General features: G+C 43.3%; 2 protein-coding genes across 2 annotated transcripts; both read left to right on the top strand.

The window, feature by feature from the left end:
- Positions 1 to 521: 521 nt before the first annotated feature.
- On the top strand, positions 522 to 26,913 carry rwdd (RWD domain containing 4; the record flags this gene model as incomplete). The annotated part of the gene is made up of 6 exons (XM_079491370.1): positions 522 to 715; positions 3,467 to 3,547; positions 4,323 to 4,432; positions 11,730 to 11,880; positions 13,469 to 13,583; positions 26,816 to 26,913. Exons 1-6 carry the CDS (start codon positions 692 to 694, stop codon positions 26,911 to 26,913), a joined length of 579 nt encoding a protein of 192 aa, XP_079347496.1. The 5' UTR covers positions 522 to 691.
- Positions 18,183 to 20,369, top strand: LOC306913772 (mRNA export factor GLE1-like; the record flags this gene model as incomplete). The annotated part of the gene is made up of 1 exon (XM_079490584.1): positions 18,183 to 20,369. One exon carries the CDS (start codon positions 18,183 to 18,185, stop codon positions 20,367 to 20,369), a length of 2,187 nt encoding a protein of 728 aa, XP_079346710.1.

Here is a 26,913-nt window from a genome sequence, read left to right as displayed (position 1 = left end):
GTAAACACCACTGAAGTTGATTTGACTTTTCACTAGAAATTGTTTGCAGTTGCGACGCCGTTATGATCCAGCAGATGGCGCTAAAGCAACATCAATGCCAACCAGTAGTGCTCTAACCTCCATTTCTCGAAATGAACACAGGACAAAGTGTCCGTGGAATATCTGAAGATCATTTAGAGAATTTTGTTTTCTTTTTTCTTTTTTTAATCTTCGAATATGTTATATACTAGTTAAATTACATTTTATTTGCCTAAATAATGGTGAAATAATCCAGGAACAAATGTAAGTGGTGGATGGATATTTGAAAGAGACAAGATTTTGTCATATATATTTTTTTTGTCATCTTTAAGTATTACTAAAATAGAATCTAAGCATTATTCCTCTATGTTTATTAGTGAAATAACCATAGACTAGGAAATAACCCTGCGCGACATACTCCGCTACAGGAGGTGGCGGTAGCTGCTATAGGTACAGTATGTATGTGGTTATCCGGCCGGCCTGGCGAAGAAGCCGGAAGTGTAGCCAGTACGCATGCATGCAATGTACGCATGCGCGCGACGGCATGGAGGTTGCGGATGTTGAATCAGCGTGTGTGTATTATTATTATGGTTCGTTCAATTAATTAACACCTAAATAACCAATGTTTTGAGTCACAATGAGCTCATAGACACGAACACACACCGCACAGCTAATGACGGCCAACGAGGATCAAGAGGTAAGCGGAGGAACGGCCATTTTTCCCCTCACTGTATATATTTCTTTTCCCTTTTTACCTCCTTTATGATGAATTCCTGTTCTGTCTATAGAAGTGTCTATTTGTACGTCTCTAAATGTTTTGATGATTTGAACATGGTGGACCCTATTGGAAACAAGTGTAATGCTTAATTGGGTCGTCCACTCACAGTTAACAGCCTTTGTATTGAGTTTGTGCTTGAAATGTACTGTAATTCTGCAAACTGTTAATAAATTCTTCAATCAATCAATCAATCAATAAACCCACCAAAGAATAACTACCTACCGGAATAATGCTAGACTGCTGAAAATAGCAGATCGGTGCCATCTATACCAGCCTTGTTCTGGCCGGGCTAGCTCTGCTCCATAGCCCTAATGCACAATTCTGCCTTAATGCAAGGCAGAATTAAGCATTAGGGCTATGGACCAGAACTATAGTTCTGGGCATAATAGCCCCATATGTGTCCTCTCCCTACGCTCATGTCCTCTCCCTACGCTCATTCTGTAGCTCCGGAGCTACAGAATGAGCGTAGGGAGAGGACACATGGGGCTATGGGCATAATAAACATTAGGCAGTACGTGGTGTAAAGTAACTACAAAGTACTGTAAGTACATTTAAAGTTCTATTTTCAAAATATATTTTTATACATTTGAAAACTTGGGGCATTCTTAGCTCTGGTTCATAGCCATAATGCTATGCAAGGCAGAATTAAGCATCAAGCAAGGACCAGAGCTAGGACATTCTGCATAACTTATTTTGGTACTTTACCCCTCTGTACTTTACAGTACTTTTACAGTCGCAGTTACAGTACCCTCTGTACTTTACAGTACTTTACAGTACAGATGGGTCAATGCAAATGCAATGTAAAGCTATAGCCTACGATTTAGTATTTTTCGATTCTGACGTCTGCTCTCTACGAGAACCTAAGTGATCATTACTCATGGTGTTTTTCTCTTCTGGCAGTTGGATATAAGGCGATTCCATAGTCTGATCATTTCACATCTCTGCCTTGTCAGGCAGAGATTCAATGGCCAACTTAGTGGTATACTTATGCAGCTTGGTAAATGTAAGCAAAACCTAAGGCATGGCAAAATACTGGGCAAATCATACTGCAAAAAGGGTTTTCTCCACTGCTCTTGGAGGGCTCGACCCATTTCTATTTTAGAAAAAAGAGGCTTCAAAGTTCAAACCTCCCAGAACAAACAAATCCGACTGCTTCTAGGCCTAGGGCCCATGACCCACCTTCATGCAACGCATTGTGATGGCATAGGATGGCTCCGGGTAGAAGACAGTCAAGCGGTTGAAAATGGGACTGCCATTCAAAATTGTAAATACCCCCTATGCCCTCAGGGCCCATTTATTTAACTGATTACCTCACAAAGGTGAGCAACTCCCAGAGCCACAGCACTAGAGGGAGCATACACATAATGATCTGGTGCCACGCTGCCACCCACATTTAGAACTAATGGGTAAATCCACTTTCCGCAGCGCTGCCACTCGGGTGTGGAATGCCCTGCCCCCTTCCCTCAAAACAAGCAAATCACTGGCTTCCTTTAAAACTGGTCTGAAAATGCACCTATCATTGTCAGCGGGTCAAAAGGAGAGAAGGTGATGGCCCCAACCTCCTTATACCCCCCTCCAATTGATATTTGTGTATTTCGATGTATTTGTATTTCATAGTTATCATGTCTTTGAGATATCTCGATTGTCATTGTTGTGTTTGTGAATGAATGCATGGGACCCGAATGGAAACAAGACCGCAAGGTCTTTTTTCGGTGCCATCCTTTTTGTCCAATGTGCTTAAACCCATTTAGGCCTGACCTCAAAATTTAAAAAAAATCTTCTAAATCCTCCAGTTTTCTGAAATAAATATTTTCACGATTTTTCAAAAATAGCAGACCTACAAGCTCGTAGCGCGCCACTTGGTGGCGCGCTATGAGCTTGTAGATCTGCTATAACATAATGTTTAAAACACCAAAAGGGGTTCCCGCCCAAAATGGGTTAACTGTACCATGTACTGTTTGCATTTTCTATTGTCTAATACAATAATCAATCAATCCTGACATAAAACCTCTTCTCTGAGCTAACAGCAAAAGGTGAGGTTCCAAATGGGGCCCAACGGGTCTTTAAAAAAAATCACACCCGTGTGAACTGAGTGGTGTAAGGTATTATATAGCCTGATCAGCTGTGGTCTGACGTAATGTCTGACGTAATGAAATCACACCTGTGTGAACTGGGTGACCATAGCAACCATGCTCATTTTTTGGTACGAACAGACACGTAAACTAACAAAGCCAGTTGTAGGAGTGGTTTACACCACTCAAAAAATATATATATATTTCCAGGGACTCCAGGGGTCCCTGAGAGGGTTCCAGGGGGTCCGCAGCTAAATGATAGATTAGATAGTGGACCCTAAACATAACTCTAACTAGTGTACAAATGTAAACCACATGGATGGACCCTTACAGGTCTTTAATTTAATTTAATCATATCTATCGTAAATGTTGGGTAGAAACGGAGGCTGATGTTAAAGCCGCGTCACACACATCATATCCTGCTCTATTGATGTGGCACGATACAATACGATTATCGGGAAGGAATGCGATACGATCATTGCCGTATCGATTAATCGAACCCACCCCTAGTTTCTAGTATAGCTAGTAGCTACTGTTGTCGTGTGTGTTTTTACCAAACCTTGTGGTGTTGTTCTAACCTCTGTCGTGTCCACAACAGATGGAGCTGGAGGCTCTGCGCTCCATCTACGAGGGAGACGAGTGCTTCAAGGAGAACAGTTCCGTTTCTTTCCAGTTTAGGGTGAGTTTTATCATAACGTTCAGTTCATGGTAAGGAGGACAGTCAGTTATTATCCTTCATTATGACATCCATTATATGGATTTCAGATGAATGTGTCCAGTCTATAAGGACCTTTAGTCTACATAAAGTGCTATATTTAAAATACTATCTAAGTCTACATGAAGTGCTATATTTAAAATACTATCTAAGTCTACATAAAGTGCTATATTTAAAATACTATCTAAGTCTACATAAAGTGCTATATTTAAAATACTATCTAAGTCTACATAAAGTGCTATATTTAAAATACTATCCAAGTCTACATAAAGTGCTATATTTAAAATACTATCCAAGTCTATATAAAGTGCTATATTTAAAATACTATCTAAGTCTACATAAAGTGCTATATTTAAAATACTATCTAAGTCTACATAAAGTGCTATATTTAAAATACTATCTAAGTCTACATAAAGTGCTACATTTAAAATACTATCTAAGTCTACATAAAGTGCTACATTTAAAATACTATCTAAGTCTACATAAAGTGCTATATTTAAAATACTATCTAAGTCTACATAAAGTGCTAAATTTAAAATACTATCTAAGTCTACATAAAGTGCTATATTTAAAATACTATCTGAGTCTACATAAAGTGCTATCTAAGGGGCTAGTGCTACGGGCATTTGGAGATTGTGGGATAGTCGCCTGGCTACACGATGACTAATGTTGAAGTGACAATGTGATTGTTGCCATTACAGAGAACTAGAAGGCTTGTTGATGTGTGTTTGTATTGTAGATAGGAGAGCTAGAAGACTCCAGGGCCTTCATGTTGGACGTGTCGTGGCCAGAGGCGTATCCTGAGTCTGCCCCTCAGATGTCCCTCGATGGCTTCTTTAACAACAGGATGTAAGTTCCACCTATACCTGCATGTTCATAGTATAGCGTGTGAAAACGTGTACGTCACCAAGAGGGGGGGCGGCGTCTGAAAAGCCAGGGACGGCCCTCTCGTGGGCATTAAATTCTAGCCCACATCACTCAGAATAGAGTGACGGTGGTATGTTCTTGTAAATATTGAGCTCGTTCTTGGCGATAACATAGTGAACAAACACCAGGATGGATAGAAAGAACGTCGGGCCCAAATGCATTACAAGGACAAGGAAAATGTTGTGAACAAACACGGCTGTGCTTAGATACTTTGTTGAACATTATGTCTCTGCGCCCGTGCGCCGTACAGCCGAGATCCAAGCCATTCTACGTCTTTTTGTAAACTCGTCTATCTGGGTTCCTTGGTGCTGTCTCCATGCTGGAAAGCTGAACATCTAATTCCGTTTTCTGGCTCATTTCCTCGACGCGACCTGCTGTGGCACTTATTTACTGAGCAAGTCTGCACCATTGTGAAGTCAGTTTAAAAAAAGAACGTATACAAGCACACGGATAGTTGCTCAATGTAAACAAACCAGACAAGCCAGCAAGTATGGCGGCCGCTACCACGTGACACATATGTTGGCGCCCCCTCCAACAGTTTTGGTACACCCTAACTGGGCTCCTGGACTAGGGCTGGAAAATTGAGATGTGAGATCAGATATCGTCTTGGACATCTTAACAACATTGGGTGATTCAGAGCGTTTTTCACCAACCTTTGGAAAAATCATGGAATATTTTGCGTCGCTTCATTCTGTGCACGGGTGCCCTCACATGACGTGCACAGATGTGCTAGAATCGGAATATAACCCATTTTGAGGCGGGAACCCCTTTTGGTGTTACATACATTGTTATAATTTAGCCATTGAAAAATAGCAGATCTAAAAGCTTATATGAACTTGTAGGTCTGCTATTTTTGTTAAAATGTGCCTCAAATCTTTCCGAAAACTGTCACGATTTAGAAGACGTTTTTTTTTTTATTTCGACGTCGGGCCTGAATGGGATATTTATTTTATTTTATATATATTTTTTTTTATATCACTTTTTTTATTGTGTTTTTTTCCATTAAAATACAGGACATACAAAGACACAAAAGGAACAGTGCAAAACATAAAATAAGGTCAAAACAGATTTACCCGCCCGCCCTGAGGGGAGAATTATAGAGAGATGCAAAATTGAGTGTGTATAACAGTAATAAATATAGCTGCAAGCAGCGATAAAGCGGGACCAAGATAGAAGAAGAACAATGCGCAATGAGAACAACACGCACAAATGAGACCGACGAGCTGAGTTGTCGGTACCGGGATTTGAACTCGCAACCTTGTGGACCGAAGGCGGGAGCTCTACTGACTGAGCTACACAGAGACAATCAGTGACTATATTGTAAACAGTAAAACCATGCAGTGATTTGGTAACAAGAAGGTGTGTCCTCATTTTGGGCATGTCTTTATCCATTACTACAGTGTGTTTTCACGCACAGTTAAAGTGTGTGTGTGTGCGTGCGTGCCTGCCTGCCTGCCTGCCTGCCTGCCTGCCTGCCTGCCTGCCTGCCTGCCTCTGCGTGCGTGCGTGCGTGCCTGCCTGCCTGCTTGCCTGCTTGCCTGCCTGCCTGCCTGCCTGCCTGCCTGCCTGCCTGCCTGCCTGCCTGCCATTCTGCCTGCCTGCGTGCGTGCGTGCGTGCGTGCGTGGCTGCATGGGTGTGTGTGTGTTAGGCAGACAATCGTTCATAACCATGGATTTGGATTGAAGATCATCTCTTTAGTTTTTGTGGTGTTTAACATAAGGTGGCTATTATCACACCAGTCTTTAAAGTTATTGATCTCACTGATATGGCCCACAGGGCGTTCAACAATATGTACAAATAAGACTGACGAGCTGAGTTGTCTGTACCCGGGTTTGAACCAACAACCTTGCGGTCCAAGGGCAAGAGCTCGACTGACTGAGCTACACGGAGACAATCAGTTACTCCATTGTTAACAGGAAAATCATTCAGTGTTAGTTCAGCATAAGTACTCAGACTTTTAGAAATTAGCAGATCTACATGCTCATAACATGTCCCGGTACGGTACGGTACGGTACAGTACGGTACAGTATGGTACAGTATGGTACAGTACAGTACAGTACAGTACAGTATGGTGCAGTACAGTACAGTACGGTGCAGTACAGTACAGTACAGTACAGTACAGCACAGTATGGTACAGTACAGTACCATATGGTACAATACGGTACAGCACAGTATGGTACAGTACAGTACGGTATTACACATTGCACTTATTACACTATTACACTACTATTACACTATTACACTAAATACACTTATTACACTATTAAAAAATTTGACTCAATACACTATTTCAATATTACACAATTACACTATTTCAGTTACTAGTATCTCTATTATTGTGATGCCATGTCCTAGTGCCTGATGGGTCAAATGTAATCTACTTCAATATTTATATAGTTGAGTCATCACAAATCTTGCAGCACACAATGGATACACTGAGTTGTCTTTACCGGGATTTGAACACACAACCTTGTGGTCCAACGGCGAGAGCTCTACCAACTGAGCTATGCAGACACAGTCAGTTGACTCATTCTAAACAGTAACATCATTCAGTATAAACTTTAGTGTGTGTGTGTGTGTGTGTGCGTGCGCGCGCAATTTTCATTGGCTCATAAAAACTTCATTTTTTCACTTAGAAAAAATGTGCTACGATTATTTGTCCGTATCGGTCCAAAGTTCACGTGTAGAAGTTTTCGTGCATTTTGAGCAAAGATTCTGGGAGGAGTTACATTTGAACTGTTTTTCATATAATTCAAAATGGCGGGTGATCTAAAGGTCAGAGGTCAAAAGTCAGAACACGAAAGTTGTTCGGCATGAGGAGACACATATGTGTATCAAAGTGTCATTGCCAACGGTCAAACGGTTCATGAGATATGCACGTTCAAAGTTTGCAAGTTTGCAAGTTTTGCATCAATTGAGTGCTATAGCGCCACCATTTGGCCAATCATGATGGGCTTCTCATAGTCACCGTTTGGCATGGTCCTCTATCATGTTGACAAGTTTTGCGCAAACCGACTGCACGGTTCAGTCAGAACAGCTATTTTTGGCGGAAGGAGAATAAAATAAAGTACTGATCATATAATTCAAAATGGCGGGTGATCTAAAGGTCAGAGGTCAAAAGTCAGAACACGAAAGTTGTTCAACATGAGGTTACGCATATGGGTATCAAAGTTTCATTGCCAACGGTCAAACGGTTCATGAGCTATGCACGTTCAAAGTTAGCATTTTCAATTGAGCGCAATAGCGCCACCATTTGGCCAATCGTCTTGGGCTTCGCATATTCACCGTTTGGCATGGCCCTCTACCAGATTACCGCGTTTCGCGAAAACCGACTGCACCATTCAGTCAGAACAGCTATTTTTGGCGGAAGAAGAAGAAGGAGAAGGAGAAGGAGAAGAAAAATAAACACAAAAACAAAGAGTGACCAAAGTCACTGCGTGACTTCTTGGTCCCTAATAATAATATTGGAAATTAAAGATAAGGTAAGAAAAACATACAGATAGATTTTTTTTTAAAGGTAGAGAAAGACAAAGTATATATTTAAAAAAAAAAATAAGTCAAACAATCTCAGTGAGAGAGTTAATATATGCGAGGAAAGGGTCCCAGGTTCTGTGGAAACCATTCAAGGAGCCTCTGACTGCACATTTTATTTTCTCTAAATGAAGAAGTGATGACAGGTCTTTTAACCAGGATGTCGTGGGAGGGGGGGGGGGGCTAGGGCTCTTCCATTGTAGCAATATGCGCCGTCTAGCTACGAGAGAAGCAAATGCGATCAAATCTTTCAGGCCTGAATGGGATAATTATGGTCCATATGTGACAAGCCGTTGGCTGTGATTGAGATTGCGTGCTTTGCCGTGCTGTACACAGTTGTCCATTGGAATGCATTGTATTGCTCTTTGGGGAACGGCGATCTGCAGGCTGGAGTGGAGTTTTGCGTCTCTCACAATATCGATATTGAGGTATTCAATAACGGCAATCCGTCAGTGAGGCCTTTTTTTAGTATTCTTTTATCCAACACCTGCTATTGTATTGGATGTGGGATGTGCTTGTCTTTTTATTGTTTCTTATCGTGGGCTCGAGTAGCGAGTCCACTATTGTTATCGTAGCCCCCCCCCCCCCCCCCCCCCCCCCTGGGCTGTGACGTCATGTGCGTCAACCAATAGGAAGACAGAGGGAGGGGTTGTGTGACGCCATGTGGCATAGTTAGTTAGTTACTTTATTGACACAAATGTATAAAACATTGGGTCCAAACAATAATAAAAAACCCATGAATCAAAAACTTTAAAAGGTACAATACATTCAAATATACAATACACAATACAGAATCCCTTTACAACAGGAGCTTTCTATTGCGCCACAAGTGACAGGCAGCCATGTAGCATACGCAAAGTCTCTCTGTTAGTGCCCACAAAGAGTGAGCTCAAATCAATACCCTCATGTCCATATTTCACTCTGATATCTTGTGTGAGGGCACACACCAGTATGTGCTGTTCGTTTTGTATACCAGTCTCACATTGGCAAAACCGCTGTTCAGGTGGTATGCGGCTCCATCTTCCCATTTCCACACGCAGTCTATGAGCGGACAACCGAAACCGTGTAAAGGTTATCCTCAAATAGTCCTCAATGTAAGGTGTATGGTGCTGGTATAGAGTGGGTGAATAAATAGATCTGGGTTGATGGCCCTGGTATGTCTTATATCTTGTTCCCTCTTTGGATTGTAATTTATGAATCATGTCCCTTCGGTCACTCTCAATATGATCTTGTTTTTCCATTATCTCAGATAAATGAGAATACATGACTTGGTTCTCCTTCTTCAGCAATTGAAGAACATACCACAAGGGGTCATCAAGCATGCCATTTCGCTGCTGTATGTTGGTGAAGAACCTGGCTTGCTTTTCTCTCACCAAAGCTTGCACTGAAGGCAGTCCTGCTTCTAACAGGCAGGTTACATTAGGGGTAGTAACCCTTACCCCAAGTAGGGATTTCACTCCAGACATGTAGAGAGTTTCAACAGACTTTAAGGGGATTTTCAACCAAGCCTCGGCTCACACCCATACAATATAGCTGATGAGAAAGCAGCCTCAAAAACCTTGCGTTTTACACAGAATGGAGCATCATAGTTGGTGGACAGGAAGATAATCAGTTTGTTTAGGTGCTTTGTCTTCTCCTTTACATGTAGGGCAAGTGAGTTTCGGGCATTTCCATCAGCAGTGAAGATGGCTCCAAGATATGTATAACTGTCACAATGCTTCACTGTAAGGGAAGCAAGCTGAATAGGTTGCCTGTCTTCATCAGATCCCGATATAGCCATAAACTTGGTTTTACTTTCATTAACAAGCATGCCATATTCGTCACAATATTCCTCCAGATATTTCAGTTTTTCAGTCAGCCTTTCCCTTGATGTTGCCAGGATAACAGCGTCATCCATTAGCATTAAAACATGGAGCCATTTTAGGAAACCATCGTCCCCACATTGTTTCAACTTTCTGATGAGCATGTCGACAAACATTACAAACGGGAAGCAGGATGTAGGGGATCCTTGCCTCACTCCAGTGGATGCTGTTATTGTGGTGGATCCCAGGATACTTGTTGTCACACTGTACATTGACATCAGGGCCAAGATCATAGTAACTCCACACCCCAGGCTCTTTAATACTTTGAACAGTTTTCCTCTTGGCACCCTGTCATAGGCTTTGGAATGGTAAATGGTAAATGGTGCATTTATATAGCGCCTTTATCCAACGCGCTTTACATAGATTGTGCATTACATTCACCCATTCACACACACATTCATACACCGATTGCGGCGGAAGCCATGCAAGGTACCAACCAGCACATCGGGAGCAATTTGGGGTTCAGTGTCTTGCCCAAGGACACTTCGACATGTAGCCAGGAGGAGCCGGGATTCGAACCGCCGACCCATGGATCATTGGACGACCTGCTCTACCTCTTGAGCCACAGTCTCCCCAAAACGTCTATAAAGGCAACATACAGTTTCAGCTTCTTTCTGACACAATGTTCAATTATAAGCCTAAGTGCCACAATGTGCTCTATGCAGCTTGTTCCATGTTGAGCTCCTGCCTGCGCTCGGAATGGCTTATACCAGCACATCAGTCTGTTATTAAGCACATAGTCATATACTTTTGCTGCACTATTGATCACACTTATGCCCCGATAATTGTCACAATCAAGTCGATTACCCTTCTTAAATAACATCATCAGCAGGGGCCCAGTTAATTGGATAGCCAGTTAGAAATATGGAATTAATATATATATATATATATTCATACATCATGATCATCGAGTAAACATGAGGTCAGTCTATTGCTCTCCCCAGGTTGGCAGTTGGAAGTGTAGCGCCCAGGATTACATTAGATAATTGACACTGGGTGAAAGAAAATGGGTTGCAAAATCAAAAATATCATCTTCGAGTAGAGAGCTACTCGAGCCCACACTGTTTCTTCAGGAACAGTATTTTCTAGTCCACGGTGATATCATGAATGTTTTCGACCAAACTGTGCATGCATTATGTTGTGTTATACCTTTTATGGGAAGACGTGTTTTGTCATTTTAAATGCTGATACTGTTACTGTATGTATTAATTTATTGGCCTCTGTTTAGCTGATTGATATGACATAGAAATATTACTATTTGAGAGCTTCAAGATTGAGGGCCGTGGCCCGTGATCCCCCCCCCCCCCCCCCTTCCCCCCTAAAACATGATCATCAGGTGCTATGGTTATACTAGTAGGAATGTTTTTTTTCCCTAAAATGTGTACAGAAAGTGTTAAAATTATGTTTATAGACTCCTATCCGAGACTCCCTCCAGGTGGTCTCGGGAACAGTTGGATGATGATCTGCTCTCGGGAACATTACGCAGCATTCACACTACCACAACATCTGCCAAGTGGTCCCGACTCCCATCGTGGCACTCCATCTTTAACCCATTTTGGGCGGGAACCCCTTTTGGTGTTTCAAGCATTATGTTATACTTTAGCTATTGAAAGATAGCAGATCTACAAGCTCATAGTGTGCCACCGAATTAACTTGTAGGTCTGCTATTTTTGAAATATCGTAAAAATGCGGCACAAATCTTTGAATAGGTATATATTCTTCTTTTTATTTCGACGTCAGGCCTAAATGGGTTAAGCCTTTGGGTTAATGGTTATCACTGATAATTACTTTATTTAGACGTTCTGTGTGTGTTTTCCCTTCTCAGAGCACCGGAGACCAAGCAGCTGATCCTGACCAGGCTGGAGGAGCAGGCGGAGAGCAACCTGGGCACCGCCATGATGTACACCCTGTTTGAGTGGGCCAAGGACAACCAGCTGGACCTGATGGAGAACCACCAGCCTGTCAGCAACGCTGTGGTACGTTACTCTATAGAACCACCAGCAGTGGCGTATCCAGGAATTACGTTTTGGGCAGGCAAGATGTGTTAATTGTTGTCTCCCCGCACACAATCGTAGAACTAAAGGTTTTCAAAGAGATATACCTGCCAGACGAGTATATACAAAGGCTGAAAGGCATGCATTTACATTCCAATGGGTGATTGAGGGTTGCACTCTACCGCAACGGCCAATCAGCTGTCCATTAATAGTTCTCAGGTCTTGTTTTTGTCCTCTTTTTTTTTGTCTCATTGTATGGATTTTGGCCAGGCCAGAAATGGATTTGGACAGGCGGACGCCTGCCCTCGCCTTATTGTAGATACGCCTCTGACCACCAGCCTGTGGTACGTTACTCTATAGAACCACCAGCCTGTGGTACGTTACTCTATGGAACCACTAGCCTGTGGTACGTTACTCTATAGAACCACCAGCCTGTGGTACGTTACTCTATGGAACCACCAGCCTGTGGTACGTTACTCTATGGAACCACCAGCCTGTGGTACGTTACTCTATGGAACCACTAGCCTGTGGTACGTTACTCTATGGAACCACTAGCCTGTGGTACGTTACTCTATAGAACCACCAGCCTGTGGTACGTTAATCTATAGAACCACCAGCCTGTGGTACGTTACTCTATAGAACCACTAGCCTGTGGTACGTTACTCTATGGAACCACCAGCCTGTGGTACGTTACTCTATGGAACCACCAGCCTGTGGTACGTTACTCTATGGAACCACCAGCCTGTGGTACGTTACTCTATGGAACCACCAGCCTGTGGTACGTTACTCTATGGAACCACCAGCCTGTGGTACGTTACTCTATGGAACCACCAGCCTGTGGTACGTTACTCTATGGAACCACCAGCCTGTGGTACGTTACTCTATGGAACCACCAGCCTGTGGTACGTTACTCTATGGAACCACCAGCCTGTGGTACGTTACTCTATGGAACCACCAGCCTGTGGTACGTTACTCTATGGAACCACCAGCCTGTGGTACGTTACTCTATGGAACCACCAGCCTGTGGTACGTTACTCTATGGAACCACCAGCCTGTGGTACGTTACTCTATGGAACCACCAGCCTGTGGTACGTTACTCTATGGAACCACCAGCCTGTGGTACGTTACTCTATGGAACCACCAGCCTGTGGTACGTTACTCTATGGAACCACAGGCTGATTTAATCAATTTGCGCTTGTTTCTTAACCCATTCTGGGCGGGAACCCCTTTTGGTGTTTTAAGCGTTACGTTAAACTTTAGCTATTGAAAAATAGCAGATCTACAAGCTCATAGCGCGCCACCGAGTGGCGCGCTACGAACTTGTAGGTCTGCTATTTTTGAAAAATTGTTATGATTTAGATTGTATTTTTATTTATTTTTACGTCACGCCTAAACGTGTTAATAATAAAAATAATAATACAAATTTGGCGACCCCCCCCCCAGGTTGAGAACCCCTGCTGAACCACCCCAGCAACGGGGGTAGACGATAAGCCACATTTGCCACTGGCCCTCATTTTGGTCCATGCTTTGCATCAGCGCCGGTGCTGACGGTGTGACTGGTGTTTTGCAGACGGCCATCTCGGACAACAACAACATGACCAGTAACGCCCCGGCGGCGGGAAAGAAGAGGGAGAAGAAGGAACAGCTGTCCAAGTCTCAGAAGAGAAGGATCACCAGCAGAACAGGCGAGTGACACGTTGTGTGATTTAGCCCATTCTGTACGGGAACCCCTTTTGGTCTTTAACACATGTTGTGCCCAAAACGTCTGTGGACGTCCTGGGTATTACCGCACGTGCATAGCCCAAGACGTCTGTGGAGGTCTTTGAAAAAATATATATATATTTTTTTTTATTTATTTTTTATTTTTATTTATTTTTTTATTAATTTTAACACGTGGTGCCAAAGTTTGTGTTTTCGCCATTGAGAATGCATTTGGCGTTTAAATTAAATAACTCAGAAACTATAAAACATTTCAAAGTAAAAAGTTCCAGCATGTGTCTCCACAGTCAGCTGAATTATAAAAAATGTGAATGGATTTTCTAGGTGAAAGTGATTTTGGGCAGTTTTGCGTGGGCTCTCAATGTGTTAAGCATTATGTTATACTTTAGCTATTGAAAAATAGCAGATCTACAAGCTCATAGCGCGGCACCGAGTGCCGCGCTATGAGCTTGTAGGTCTGCTATTTTTGAAAAATCGTGTAAATGTGCCTTTTTTTTGAGAACCACTGATACAGAAACATAAGGTTTTTCAGAAAACTGTCAGGATTTCGAAGACATTTTTAAAATGTCGACGTCAGGCCTAAATGGGTAGAGCCTGTCTGTCATTTTGGACGATTATAAAAAACTCTGAGGCACGCTTTTGTTTTCTCTCGGCTTGATTACGGCATCGTACTTTTTTTTCCCTGGCCTCTCAAAGACAACAACTTGAAAGATTAGAGATTACAATTTCAAAACGAGTTCAAAATGCAGCAGCCAGAGTTTGAACTAAAACTAAGATGAGAGAATACTCCAGTTTTAGCTTCACTGCATTAGCTCCCGGTTGTTTTTAGGGTTTATTTTTTTTGAGTGGTGTAAACCACTCCTACAACTGGCTTTGTTGTGCAGAAAAAATGAGCATGGTTGCTATGTTCACCCTGTTCACCCGGGTGTGATTTCATACAACTGGCTTTGTTTGTGCAGAAAAAATGAGCATGGTTGCTATGTTCACTCTGTTCACCCGGGTGTGATTTCATTACGTCAGACATGATTTCATTACGTCAGACAGGCTAAGACCTTACACCACTCAGTTCACACGGGTGTGATTTTTTACAAATATTGTACTTGTTTATAAAGCTCTCAATGGTCTGGCAACTTCCTACCCCTCTGACTGCCTGCCTATACTTGGAAGTTACGCGCGGAACGCCCACTGAGTGGCAAAAAACGACTTTCTGGCCTTGACAGCCCATTCATCCAAACAGAAAGGTCCTGTCTGATTGCATTAGACAATGTCAAACTCACCAACATTGCAGCTGAACGAAAAGCTTGAATTATTCTCTTTCTATCTGCAAAGTTTTTGTTTCATGAAAAACCACCATAGAAACATTATGAGCTACTTTCTGTCAAGAAATGCCCTGCATTTGATTATTTTTCCAAGTGTCAGAGTTTGGAAGTGCTTGTTTTCACTAACATTTTGCTGCCTCCTGCATTATGTGACATTTAGAAGGTGGTACGCAGGACGGTTGAGTGATTTCCAACGAGCGCCAAACTCCAACACTCCATGCTCCTCAATGTTTTGCCACTCAGGCTAGATGAGGGGGGCGTGTCCTGATGGGAAAATCATGCATGTGCATACTCTCTATATGTCCCAAAACGCCCCCTCAGGTCCTCCACTACTGGCCTGCTCGATGTGCCTAAAAACACAGTGAAGCAGCATTCTGCTTCTACGGCCCGAAGGCTTGGAATAAATTGCCATTAGACCGAAGACAGGCAGCCTCTGTAGACACATTTAAAGAACATCTCAAGACATATTTCTTCACTCTTGCTTTTAGTTCATTTTTTATTATTTATTGTGAGGACATGTTATTCATGTCCTCATTGTTTTCCCAGATTCGCTGTTCTTTTTTTTATTTCTATTGTTTTAATGTTATTTCATCTTTTTTCTTTCTTTTGTTGCTCTGTAAAGCACTTTGAGCTTTACAAAAACCGGAAGTGAACCTGAAGTGAAAAGTCCGCTCCATCCTCCTCCAATAATAATAATAATAAATAATACAACTTTATTTGTATAGCACCTTTCATGACATGAAATGCAGCTCAAAGTGCTTTACAGAGCAATGGAGAGGGAAAAAAAGAAAAAAGCAAGGCATAAACATTAAAAAACAAGAGCAGTAATGCAATACAGTGAGGACATGAATAACAAAAAAATAAAAAAAACAAATCAATTAAAAGCAAGGGTGTAGATGTGTAAATAGATTTACTAAAAATGCATTTATCCTGGATTCTTTCCCAGATGCCCTATGCCCAGCTTTGTGTGTCTGCGTGTACCATATTTGTGATGATTTGATTGGCTGAGCACTATAGGGCCGGGCCTTAATGTTCGGGCCTGTTGAGAACTCAAGGTTTTCGCCAGCTGCCGGGCGCGGCTGCGCTAATAACTTTGGGGCGGGCCTATCTAGAGTTTGAATGGACAGGTATCGGTCAAAAGGGAGACATCGAAGAGGAAGGACGGGTGGGGGAGGATCAACATATGGAATGTCAGAACCGATCAGCTCCATAGAGCAGTGTTTCCCAACCTGTGTGGCGCGGCACTTTACTGTGCCGTTTGATGTGTCCAGGTGTGCCGCCTGATTTGACCGAAAATAACACTAACCCTCCCCCGAAAGCAATATTATAGCTACTGGGCTGCAGGCTTCCTATTGTTGCGCCGTTGTTGTTGTCACATGTCTAACCATTAGACGTGCGATAACGACGGAACAATAGACTCTAACGACCCTCGGCCATTGAAATGTTAATGCAAAAGAGATGCATCCAGAAGACGCTACATTTCGCGCATATGCACGTAGACAGCAGACACATACAGTCCTACATGTCCCGACCCAAACACTGAGGAGGTAAAGTAAACGTGACGTTGTTGTGATTAAACATAATGTGCCACGAAAAATAGCTGTCCAAGTGTCCATACATGATCACCTCGTTCGGCCAACACAATATATCTCCCTCCCTCCACAGAAGCGCAGTAATGCCTGATTTATTCTTCGTCGTACACGTGTTCCATGCTGAAAATGGCTGATTTACAAGCTCACAACGCGTTGCGGACGCAACGCGTTGTGAGCTTGTCGATCAGCTATTTTTAGCACGTGGAAATATTCAGGCTGTGAGAACTGAGACCCTTCACAATAAAAGCATGCAGCTTTCACAAGTTGGCCCATAATAAAGACAAGGAAAAGGATTAAAGGCGTAGTGAAACGGAAATGGTGGACATTTTATTTTGAAGTTTCAAGTTGAAACACCGCTATGAAGTTTCTGAACCAATCAGAGCGTTGCATCCCTTCAGGGGATGGGACGGTAGCTAGGGACGGGTAGCTATGCTACGCAGGACAGCGTGTGGAAGTTTGTTTACAAATCAGATAGTCTGCCAGCTTTACCAGTTTACACTTAATGTGGCTTATTTCTACCCTATAATGTTTTCAGATACATTTTTAGCGTGATGATTACGTTGAAACCGAGTAATACACTCTCTGGATGTTATCTTGAATGGGAATAAAAACGGAAGATTTCTGTAATCAGTAGCAGCTGTGCAGCCTGTGCTGGACGGATGCGGAGATATGGGGAATTAAACTGGTGAGCTTCATTTTTATTGGCTTTTATCGATGTTGGCCTCGACACGTCATCACGCAGCACGTTTTCGTTTTCAGGAAGTAATACAAAATATTGTTTTATGGACTTTTAATATAAAAACACACAAAAATGAGAATTTTCACAGTTTTTTGGCATCCATTGTTAGGTATGCCCATATGATGACCATGGATATGGTCTTAAAGTGTGAAAAACGTATTTTTCTTTTCACTACACCTTTAAGAATTAGGTGGCATTTCACATTGCATATGAGCTATTTTTTCTCCAAAATGTTTTTAGGCTATGAAAAGTGTGCCCTGGGACAAAAAAGGTTGGGAAACACTGCCATAGAGATCTAAGGTTTGAGGTCAGATGTAGAGTTTCTGGCCGGCTCCATATATGCAGATCTAGGTGATGATCCAGTCTTCATGTATGACTATCCAGGGTTTGTTGAGGTCAGTGTCGTGATCTTCATATGTGGAGCCGGCCATATATGGAGCGTGTCACGAGGCATGACGGACTGACGGCCATATATGGAGCGTGTCACGAGTTGTGACGGACGGGCTGACTGGCTTTGCAGGTTTTCATAACCGGTGGTCGCAATAATGTTTACGTATGCCATTATCGCAAAACATGATGTCATGCGTGTGTCGTTTCATGTCATTGTTGATGTAATGACACATCTGATGTCAACGTTTTGTGACGTCAGCCTTTCATAGAGAGAAAAGAACACGGTTCCTTGCCACACCACTTTATTAATCTGCTCGCCTCGGAGGACTGGGAATCGGGTTCCCTTGTTTTTGTTTAACGATGTAACGGCGTCCGTTTGTTTACATTTGTAACACGAGTTACAAATGGACACTGTTATCAATGATCATTAGACAACGGGGTCGTTCTTCATGTACCAATATCGACAGCCAGTGCCAGGATAGCGGTTTCACAGAGACTAGTTTCGTTTCATCGGCTCCCATCGACATGCATGCTGGAAGTCTGCGGGAGACATTAGAAGCCTTGGAATTCTCCTCAAAGGGACGACTCAAGTATGATGCACGCTGGCTGGAAAGGGGCGAGGACGTTTTAGCGGGTTACAACGAGCCTTCCAGTTTGCTCGCCCTCTCCCGGCTCATCCTGAACAGACGACTCTGTCCCCGATCTCAGATCGAGCCCTGCTCTCTCGGATCATTTTCCCGTGACTCGATTCCGCGCGAGGAGTGCCGGTCGCCACGCTCTGCGAGCTCATTATCGTTTACCACCCTTCAAGAAAATGGTCTTTCAACGCCACTTGTGACCCCTTCCGCAAAGACAGGCAATGAACGGGTTTCTGGTGATGTCCGGAGGAATGCTCCAGGAGATGGTCTTGGCAGTCCTTTCCATCAGAGACATGCTGTCTCCCTGCTGTCTCCCAGAGCGACACGAACAGTGGGTTGCCTCCGCATCCTGGAAGAGAAGCACCGCGCCGAGGCCAGCGCCGAGCTCGCTCTGAGGCAGGAGACGCAGCAGCGGCTGTCGGCCTCAGCGGCAAACATCGCGTACGAGCAGCTCCGACGTTTCGAAGAACGGCTGGATCTGAAACACCGCCAGGAGCGTCAGAGCGAGACGGACGCGGCGGACCGGGAGGCGAAGGAGATCGCCGGGCGCCGCGAGAAGCTGAAAGAAGAGCAGACACGAAGGACGGAGATCCTTCAGCAGCGCCTGCGGGAAGCGGAGCAGCAGCGCCAGCGGGAGGAGGCCGAGGCGGACAGGCGGAGGCGAGCGGAGGAGGAGGGCAGAGAGAGGCTGCGGAAACTTAACGCCGTCCAGGAAGAGATCCTGAAACTCGGCACGCTCATGGAACTGAAAACGGGTCCAGCCGCCGCCTCCGACACCCCGTCCTACGTCACCCGTGCTAAGCAGCTCTGCTCCCAGGTGTCCGAGGTTGTGCGCGGCGCGACCGGCGCCGGCGAGTTCCCCTCCGACGAGGACGTGGCGACGGTGAAACTGGCCCTGCAAGAGGTGAGGGACCTCGTCAAGGCGATGCAGGAGGCCTCCGAAACCCAAGAGATGAAGAGGAAGGAGGAGGAAGAGGAGGCACAGCGGAAGAAGCAGGAGGAGCAGAAGAGGAAGAAGGCGGCGTCCGTTTCAGCCCCGGAGGAAGCGCCGCAGGGGAATGGTCTGCAGGCCAAGGACGGCGGTACTCTCCAGTGGTACCAGGAGCTACAGGACAACGCCGCGCACTGTGAGAGCTCCTTCCGGGACTTGAACGACCCCAAAGACCTGCGGACCAAGACGCTGAGGAGGGAGCTCCAGAAGGCGGCCGCCATCCCGGTCAGCCAGATCTCCTGCGTATCGGGCTCGACGCTCCGTAATATCTACAACAAGCTCGACGCGCTGCTGCGCGGAGCCACCCTGCCGTCGTCGGCCTCTGCCGGGACGTCCTTCTCCGCCTCCCACCACCCCGCGGGGCCGGACTACGTCGCCTACAAGCTGGCGGAGAAGTTCGTGAGACAGGGCGAGGAGGAGGTGGCGTCGCACCACGAGGCCGCCTTCCCCATCGCCGCGGTGGCCTCGGGGCTCTGGGAGGCGCACCCCAGAGTGGGCAAGCTCTTCCTTGCCCACCTGCACAGGAAGTGCCCTTACGCCGTGCCCCGCCATCCCCCTCCCCCCGCAGCGGCGGTGGGCGGGACCGCCTCGGCGGAGGAACGCCAGAGGCTGCTCGGCTACCGCGTGGACAGCGGCGGCGTGGAGGGCCAGGACGCCTTTCTGAAGAGGATGTCCGGGATGATGCGCCTGTACGCCGCCATCATGCAGCAGAGGTGGCTCCACGACGGCGGGGGGTCCGCGAGTGACACGCGTCCCCCCCACCCGCACGGCCTGAACCACGCGTGGCGCTGGCTGGCCCAGACGCTCAACGGCGAGCCGACGCCAGACGTCACGGCCACGCTGCTGCTGGACGTCCTGGAGGTGTGCGGCCACGCCCTGGAGAGGCAGTACCAGGGGCAGTTCTGGAAGATGCTCCGGCTCGTCATGGAGGAGTACCTGCCCAGGATCGAAGCCGCTGGTGCTGTCGCCACGGGCCACGCAGGCGCCGTGGTCCGGCTCAGGGAATTTCTGGAGACGTCGCTCAGGAGCAGACGCGTGCTTCTGCCCAAAGGCCAACTCAGCTCGGCTTTCTGGAAATCCTGATTGGTAATGTCACTGTTCCGACCTGCTGTTATAGAGGGTATGCGCGTGACATCATCGTACCTGGAAGGTATGCGGGAACGCCCACTGAGTGGCAAAAAACTACTTTCTGGCCTTGCCAGCCCATTCATCCAAACGGAAAAGTCCCGTCTGATTGCATTAACCCATTCAGGCCTGACGTCGAAATAAAAAAAACGTTCTGCTCTGAAAGAATATATATTCAAAGATTTGTGCCGCATTTTTACGATTTTCCAAAAATAGCAGACCTACAAGTTCATAGCGCGCCACTCGGTGGCGCGCTATGAGCTTGTAGATCTGCTTTTTTTCAATAGCTAAAGTATAACATAATGCTTAGTTAAAACACCAAAAGGGGTTCCCGCCCAAAATGGGTTAAAAGCTATAATATGACACAGATGCGTCCTCAGGTCTAAATGGGTTAAACAACGTTAAACTCACCAACATTACAGCTGTACGAAAAGCTTGAATTATCCTCTTTCTATCTGCAAAGTTTTTTTTCATAAAAATTCCACCATAGAAACGTTATGAGTAGGGCCGGGACTTTAACGCGTTAATTGAGATTAATTAACTACAGAAAAATTAACGCGTTAAAAAAATTAACGCATTTTAATCGCACTATTTTTTTCACCGCGGAACGTTGTCACTGGACAGTTTTCAGATGGACCGGCGCACCACCGAGTGAAGTGTCCATTGTTACAGGGAGTGGAAACCACCCCCCTTTAGAATGGTATGCCCCAGCAGCATTGGGGGAACAATAACACCACCAGACAGTTCACCAGACCGGGGGAAGCCACTGAGATCACTTTGCTTGTCCCCTTGGATTGGAAATAGGATTTAAAAGGCTATCCGATGATAGCGTGGATTACAGCACAGTTGTGTGCAATTATTCAATAAAGAATTCACATATCACCAAAGACCGCACCTCGTCAAGCCTCCAGTATCGGCTCGATGCGAAACATGTTGCACCGAGCCTAGCCTGGAAGCTAACGTCAACAACAGTAGCTCTGGTCCTTAGCGTAGTTAGGACTCAGGAGGAGTTCTATGGTACTTAATTTGATCCTTTCCCCTCACACCCACGGAAGTGCAGGCTGTGCAGCCCCTCGTTTTTAGCACAAAAAAATATGTGAAAGCCTACTTTCCTCCTTCTAACACTATGGATCAGAGCTAACGTTATTCCAACTACCAGTAGCAATTCAAGGACCCGACCAGATGACATGGTTTCTAACTAAACGGTTATGGCCAAATAAAATGTAAAATCTGTTAATGGCTGTTACTGTATGTCCACGGAAGAAACACAGAGGTGCTTTGTTATGGTCATGTCACATATTTGCTGCACCAAGCCCCCCCCAACCCTGTGGAATGCATTCCTTAAACTCTCAGAGACATGCCCCCACCATCCAAACCTTCAATATTGCTTTCCCCAGCTATTTCATCTATTTAATTCCTTAGTGTTTTTCCTCTAATAAAGTTGTTTTTGATTTATCATGTCCCCCTTGTCAAGCATTTTTGGGTACTCAGAAAAGCTTTATATTAAATTATTAAATTTGAGATATTATTATAATTTATTACCCCTATTATTACTACAAAAACAATGTTTTATTGCTTAAACTTATGTATTCACTATTCATTGATTCACTAGTATACCAAAATCCATTTGAAAAAATAGCTTTCTCACTGTTCTCGGGTCAAATAATGATATGCGATTAAAATGCGATTAATCGAGATTAATTAACTACAAAGCCTCTGATTAATTAGATTAAAAATTTTAATCGAGTCCCAGCTCTAGTTATGAGTCAAGAAATGTCCTGCATTTGATTATTTTTCTAAGTGTCAGAGTTTGGAAGTGCTTGTTTTCAATAACACAACATTTTGCTGCCTCCTGCATTATGTGACATTTTGAAACAGGACGGTTGAGTGATTTCCAACGAGCGCTTCCAAACTCCAACACTCCATGCTGCTCAATGTTTTGCCACTCAGTCTAGATGAGGGGGGCGTGTCCTGATGGGAAAATCATGCCTGTGCATACCATATATATATATATATAAACTCTAGATAGCTCACCCGTGCTGTTGGCCAATGGAGAGTGACGTCGTTACGTGGCGGCCATCTTACCTCGGGACACATAACATTGTGTCTATGGGGCATGTACTCTTAAATGACCATAACTTGCTCAATTGTCAACCGATTTTCAAACGGTTTGGTTTGTTATAAACGTCAGAGACGTCCGCATACTTATATGCTTTTATACGACGTTCATATAAAAACATTATATTAAGCAGATAAGTGTCCTGAATCATAGTCACGTTGACAACGTTTGTAATAAACCAACCCGTTTGTAAATCCGTCAAGATTTGAGCGAGTTATGACTGTTTCTGTTTGAGCTGCCATTGAACATACTGTACTGTAGCCCCGAAGTAAGATGGCTGCCGGGTGAACGACGTCAGAAACTCCGCCTTGAGCCATCTAGTGTTTATATATATCTATGGTGCATACTCTCTATTCCAACCGATTACTAACCAGTGTTTCCCCTAGCCAGTAGCTGATAGTGTGGGGGGAGCTTTCACCCATGCACGATCGTGCAGCGTGCCTGCATGTGCCGGACCCGTGCACACGCGTGCAGTCTTTTTTTTGGCCTTTTATTCCGGGCCTATTTGCGACTGCCTTCTTAAAATCATACTGTGGTGGCTGGTGATGATTGTGTGGTTGCCCGCCACACAATAATGCATAAAGGGGAAACAAATTGAGCTGTATTTGGGTAAAGTGATGATAATGTAAGCACACATTGAGCTGTATTTGGGTAAAGTGATGATAATGTAAGAACACATTGAGCTGTATTTGGGTAAAGTGATGATAATGTAAGAACACATTGAGCTGTATTTGGGTAAAGTGATGATAATGTAAGGACACATTGAGCTGTATTTGGGTAAAGTGATGGTAATGTAAGGACACATTGAGCTGTATTTGGGTAAAGTGATGGTAATGTAAGCACACATTGAGCTGTATTTGGGTAAAGTGATGATAATGTAAGGACACATTGAGCTGTATTTGGGTAAAGTGATGATAATGTAAGAACACATTGAGCTGTATTTGGGTAAAGTGATGATAATGTAAGCACACATTGAGCTGTATTTGGGTAAAGTGATGATAATGTAAGGACACATTGAGCTGTATTTGGGTAAAGTGATGATAATGTAAGAACACATTGAGCTGTATTTGGGTAAAGTGATGATAATGTAAGGACACATTGAGCTGTATTTGGGTAAAGTGATGATAATGTAAGGACACATTGAGCTGTATTTGGGTAAAGTGATGATAATATAAGAACACATTGAGCTGTTTTTGGGTAAAGTGATGATAATGTAAGGACACATTGAGCTGTATTTGGGTAAAGTGATGATAATGTAAGAACACATTGAGCTGTATTTGGGTAAAGTGATGATAATGTAAGCACACATTGAAGCTGTATTTGGGTAAAGTGATGATAATGTAAGGACACATTGAGCTGTATTTGGGTAAAGTGATGATAATGTAAGCACACATTGAGCTGTATTTGGGTAAAGTGATGATAATATAAGAACACATTGAGCTGTATTTGGGTAAAGTGATGATAATATAAGAACACATTGAGCTGTATTTGGGTAAAGTGATGGTAATGTAAGGACACATTGAGCTGTATTTGGGTAAAGTGATGATAATGTAAGCACACATTGAGCTGTATTTGGGTAAAGTGATGATAATGTAAGAACACATTGAGCTGTATTTGGGTAAAGTGATGATAATGTAAGGACACATTGAGCTGTATTTGGGTAAAGTGATGATAATGTAAGGACACATTGAGCTGTATTTGGGTAAAGTGATGATAATGTAAGGACACATTGAGCTGTATTTGGGTAAAGTGATGATAATGTAAGGACACATTGAGCTGTATTTGGGTAAAGTGATGATAATGTAAGGACACATTGAGCTGTATTTGGGTAAAGTGATGATAATGTAAGGACACATTGAGCTGTATTTGGGTAAAGTGATGATAATGTAAGGACACATTGAGCTGTATTTGGGTAAAGTGATGATAATGTAAGGACACATTGAGCTGTATTTGGGTAAAGTGATGATAATGTAAGGACACATTGAGCTGTATTTGGGTAAAGTGATGATAATGTAAGCACACATTGAAGCTGTATTTGGGTAAAGTGATGATAATATAAGAACACATTGAGCTGTATTTGTGTAAAGTGATGATAATGTAAGGACACATTGAGCTGTATTTGGGTAAAGTGATGATAATGTAAGCACACATTGAGCTGCATTTGGGTAAAGTGATGATAATGTAAGCACACATTGAGCTGTATTTGGGTAAAGTGATGATAATGTAAGGACACATTGAGCTGTATTTGGGTAAAGTGATGATAATGTAAGGACACATTGAGCTGTATTTGGGTAAAGTGATGATAATGTAAGAACACATTGAGCTGTATTTGGGTAAAGTGATGATAATGTAAGGACACATTGAGCTGTATTTGGGTAAAGTGATGATAATATAAGAACACATTGAGCTGTATTTGGGTAAAGTGGTGATAATGTAAGGACACATTGAGCTGTATTTGGGTAAAGTGATGATAATGTAAGGACACATTGAGCTGTATTTGGGTAAAGTGATGATAATGTAAGGACACATTGAGCTGTATTTGGGTAAAGTGATGATAATGTAAGGACACATTGAGCTGTATTTGGGTAAAGTGATGATAATGTAAGGACACATTGAGCTGTATTTGGGTAAAGTGATGATAATGTAAGGACACATTGAGCTGTATTTGGGTAAAGTGATGATAATGTAAGGACACATTGAGCTGTATTTGGGTAAAGTGATGATAATATAAGAACACATTGAGCTGTATTTGGGTAAAGTGATGATAATGTAAGGACACATTGAGCTGTATTTGGGTAAAGTGATGATAATGTAAGGACACATTGAGCTGTATTTGGGTAAAGTGATGATAATGTAAGGACACATTGAGCTGTATTTGGGTAAAGTGATGATAATGTAAGGACACATTGAGCTGTATTTGGGTAAAGTGACGATAATGTAAGGACACATTGAGCTGTATTTGGGTAAAGTGATGATAATGTAAGGACACATTGAGCTGTATTTGGGTAAAGTGATGATAATATAAGAACACATTGAGCTGTATTTGGGTAAAGTGATGATAATGTAAGGACACATTGAGCTGTATTTGGGTAAAGTGATGATAATATAAGAACACATTGAGCTGTATTTGGGTAAAGTGATGATAATATAAGAACACATTGAGCTGTATTTGGGTAAAGTGATGATAATGTAAGGACACATTGAGCTGTATTTGGGTAAAGTGATGATAATGTAAGCACACATTGAGCTGTATTTGGGTAAAGTGATGATAATGTAAGGACACATTGAGCTGTATTTGGGTAAAGTGATGATAATGTAAGCACACATTGAAGCTGTATTTGGGTAAAGTGATGATAATATAAGAACACATTGAGCTGTATTTGGGTAAAGTGATGATAATATAAGAACACATTGAGCTGTATTTGGGTAAAGTGGTGATAATGTAAGGACACATTGAGCTGTATTTGGGTAAAGTGATGATAATGTAAGGACACATTGAGCTGTATTTGGGTAAAGTGATGATAATATAAGAACACATTGAGCTGTATTTGGGTAAAGTGATGATAATGTAAGAACACATTGAGCTGACACTACATACCAGATGCAAATACTGTACTTTTTACTCCAGTGCAATTATTTGAAAACCTTGGTTACTAGTTACTAGTAGATTTTGATTATTAACGCGACATACATTGACCACTTCAGCCCTATATACATTTTGACCATTTGAAAATAGCCAATCTACTTGTAAATCTGCTATTTTCACAATATTGTCTAGACATTTTACCCATTTGAAAACTTGTGAAATGGGACGTGTGTGTGTGTGTGTGTGTGTGTGTGTGTGTGTGTGTGTGTGTGTGTGTGTGTGTGTGTGTGTGTGTGTGTGTGTGTGTGTGTGTGTGTGTGTGTGTGTGTGTGTGTGTGTGTGTGTGTGTGTGTGTGTGTCCGTCCTTAGTACAATTGTTCACAAACTTTTTAGGTCGATATTTTGTGTTTTATTCACAATATTTCACAATATTGTTTAGACATTTTACACATTTGAAAACTTGTGAAATGGGACATTTTGCATAGTGTGTGTGTGTGTGTGTGTGTGTGTGCGTGCATTTGATTGACTGCGCATGGGATGTGATGTACGGTGATGTACATCAGTGATTTTTTGATACTTGTACTTGTAACAGGGTATTTCTGCATTGCAGTATTGATACTTTTAACTTTAAAAACATTAAACATGCGAGTACGTTTTCCACCCCTGTCCATAAGTGTCCATCTGTGCTCTCTTCATCAGATAACAAAGGGGAGCTGCCCAGAGGCTGGGACTGGGTCGACGTTGTCAAGGTATACCGTCTTCTGCATTTACCTTCTCCACCCATCTTTGATAGATAA

The sequence above is a fragment of the Electrona antarctica genome, assembly GCF_951216825.1.
Source record: "Electrona antarctica genome assembly, chromosome: 21".
Taxonomy (NCBI): domain Eukaryota; kingdom Metazoa; phylum Chordata; class Actinopteri; order Myctophiformes; family Myctophidae; genus Electrona; species Electrona antarctica.
This window is presented reverse-complemented; position numbering and strand designations above follow the sequence as displayed.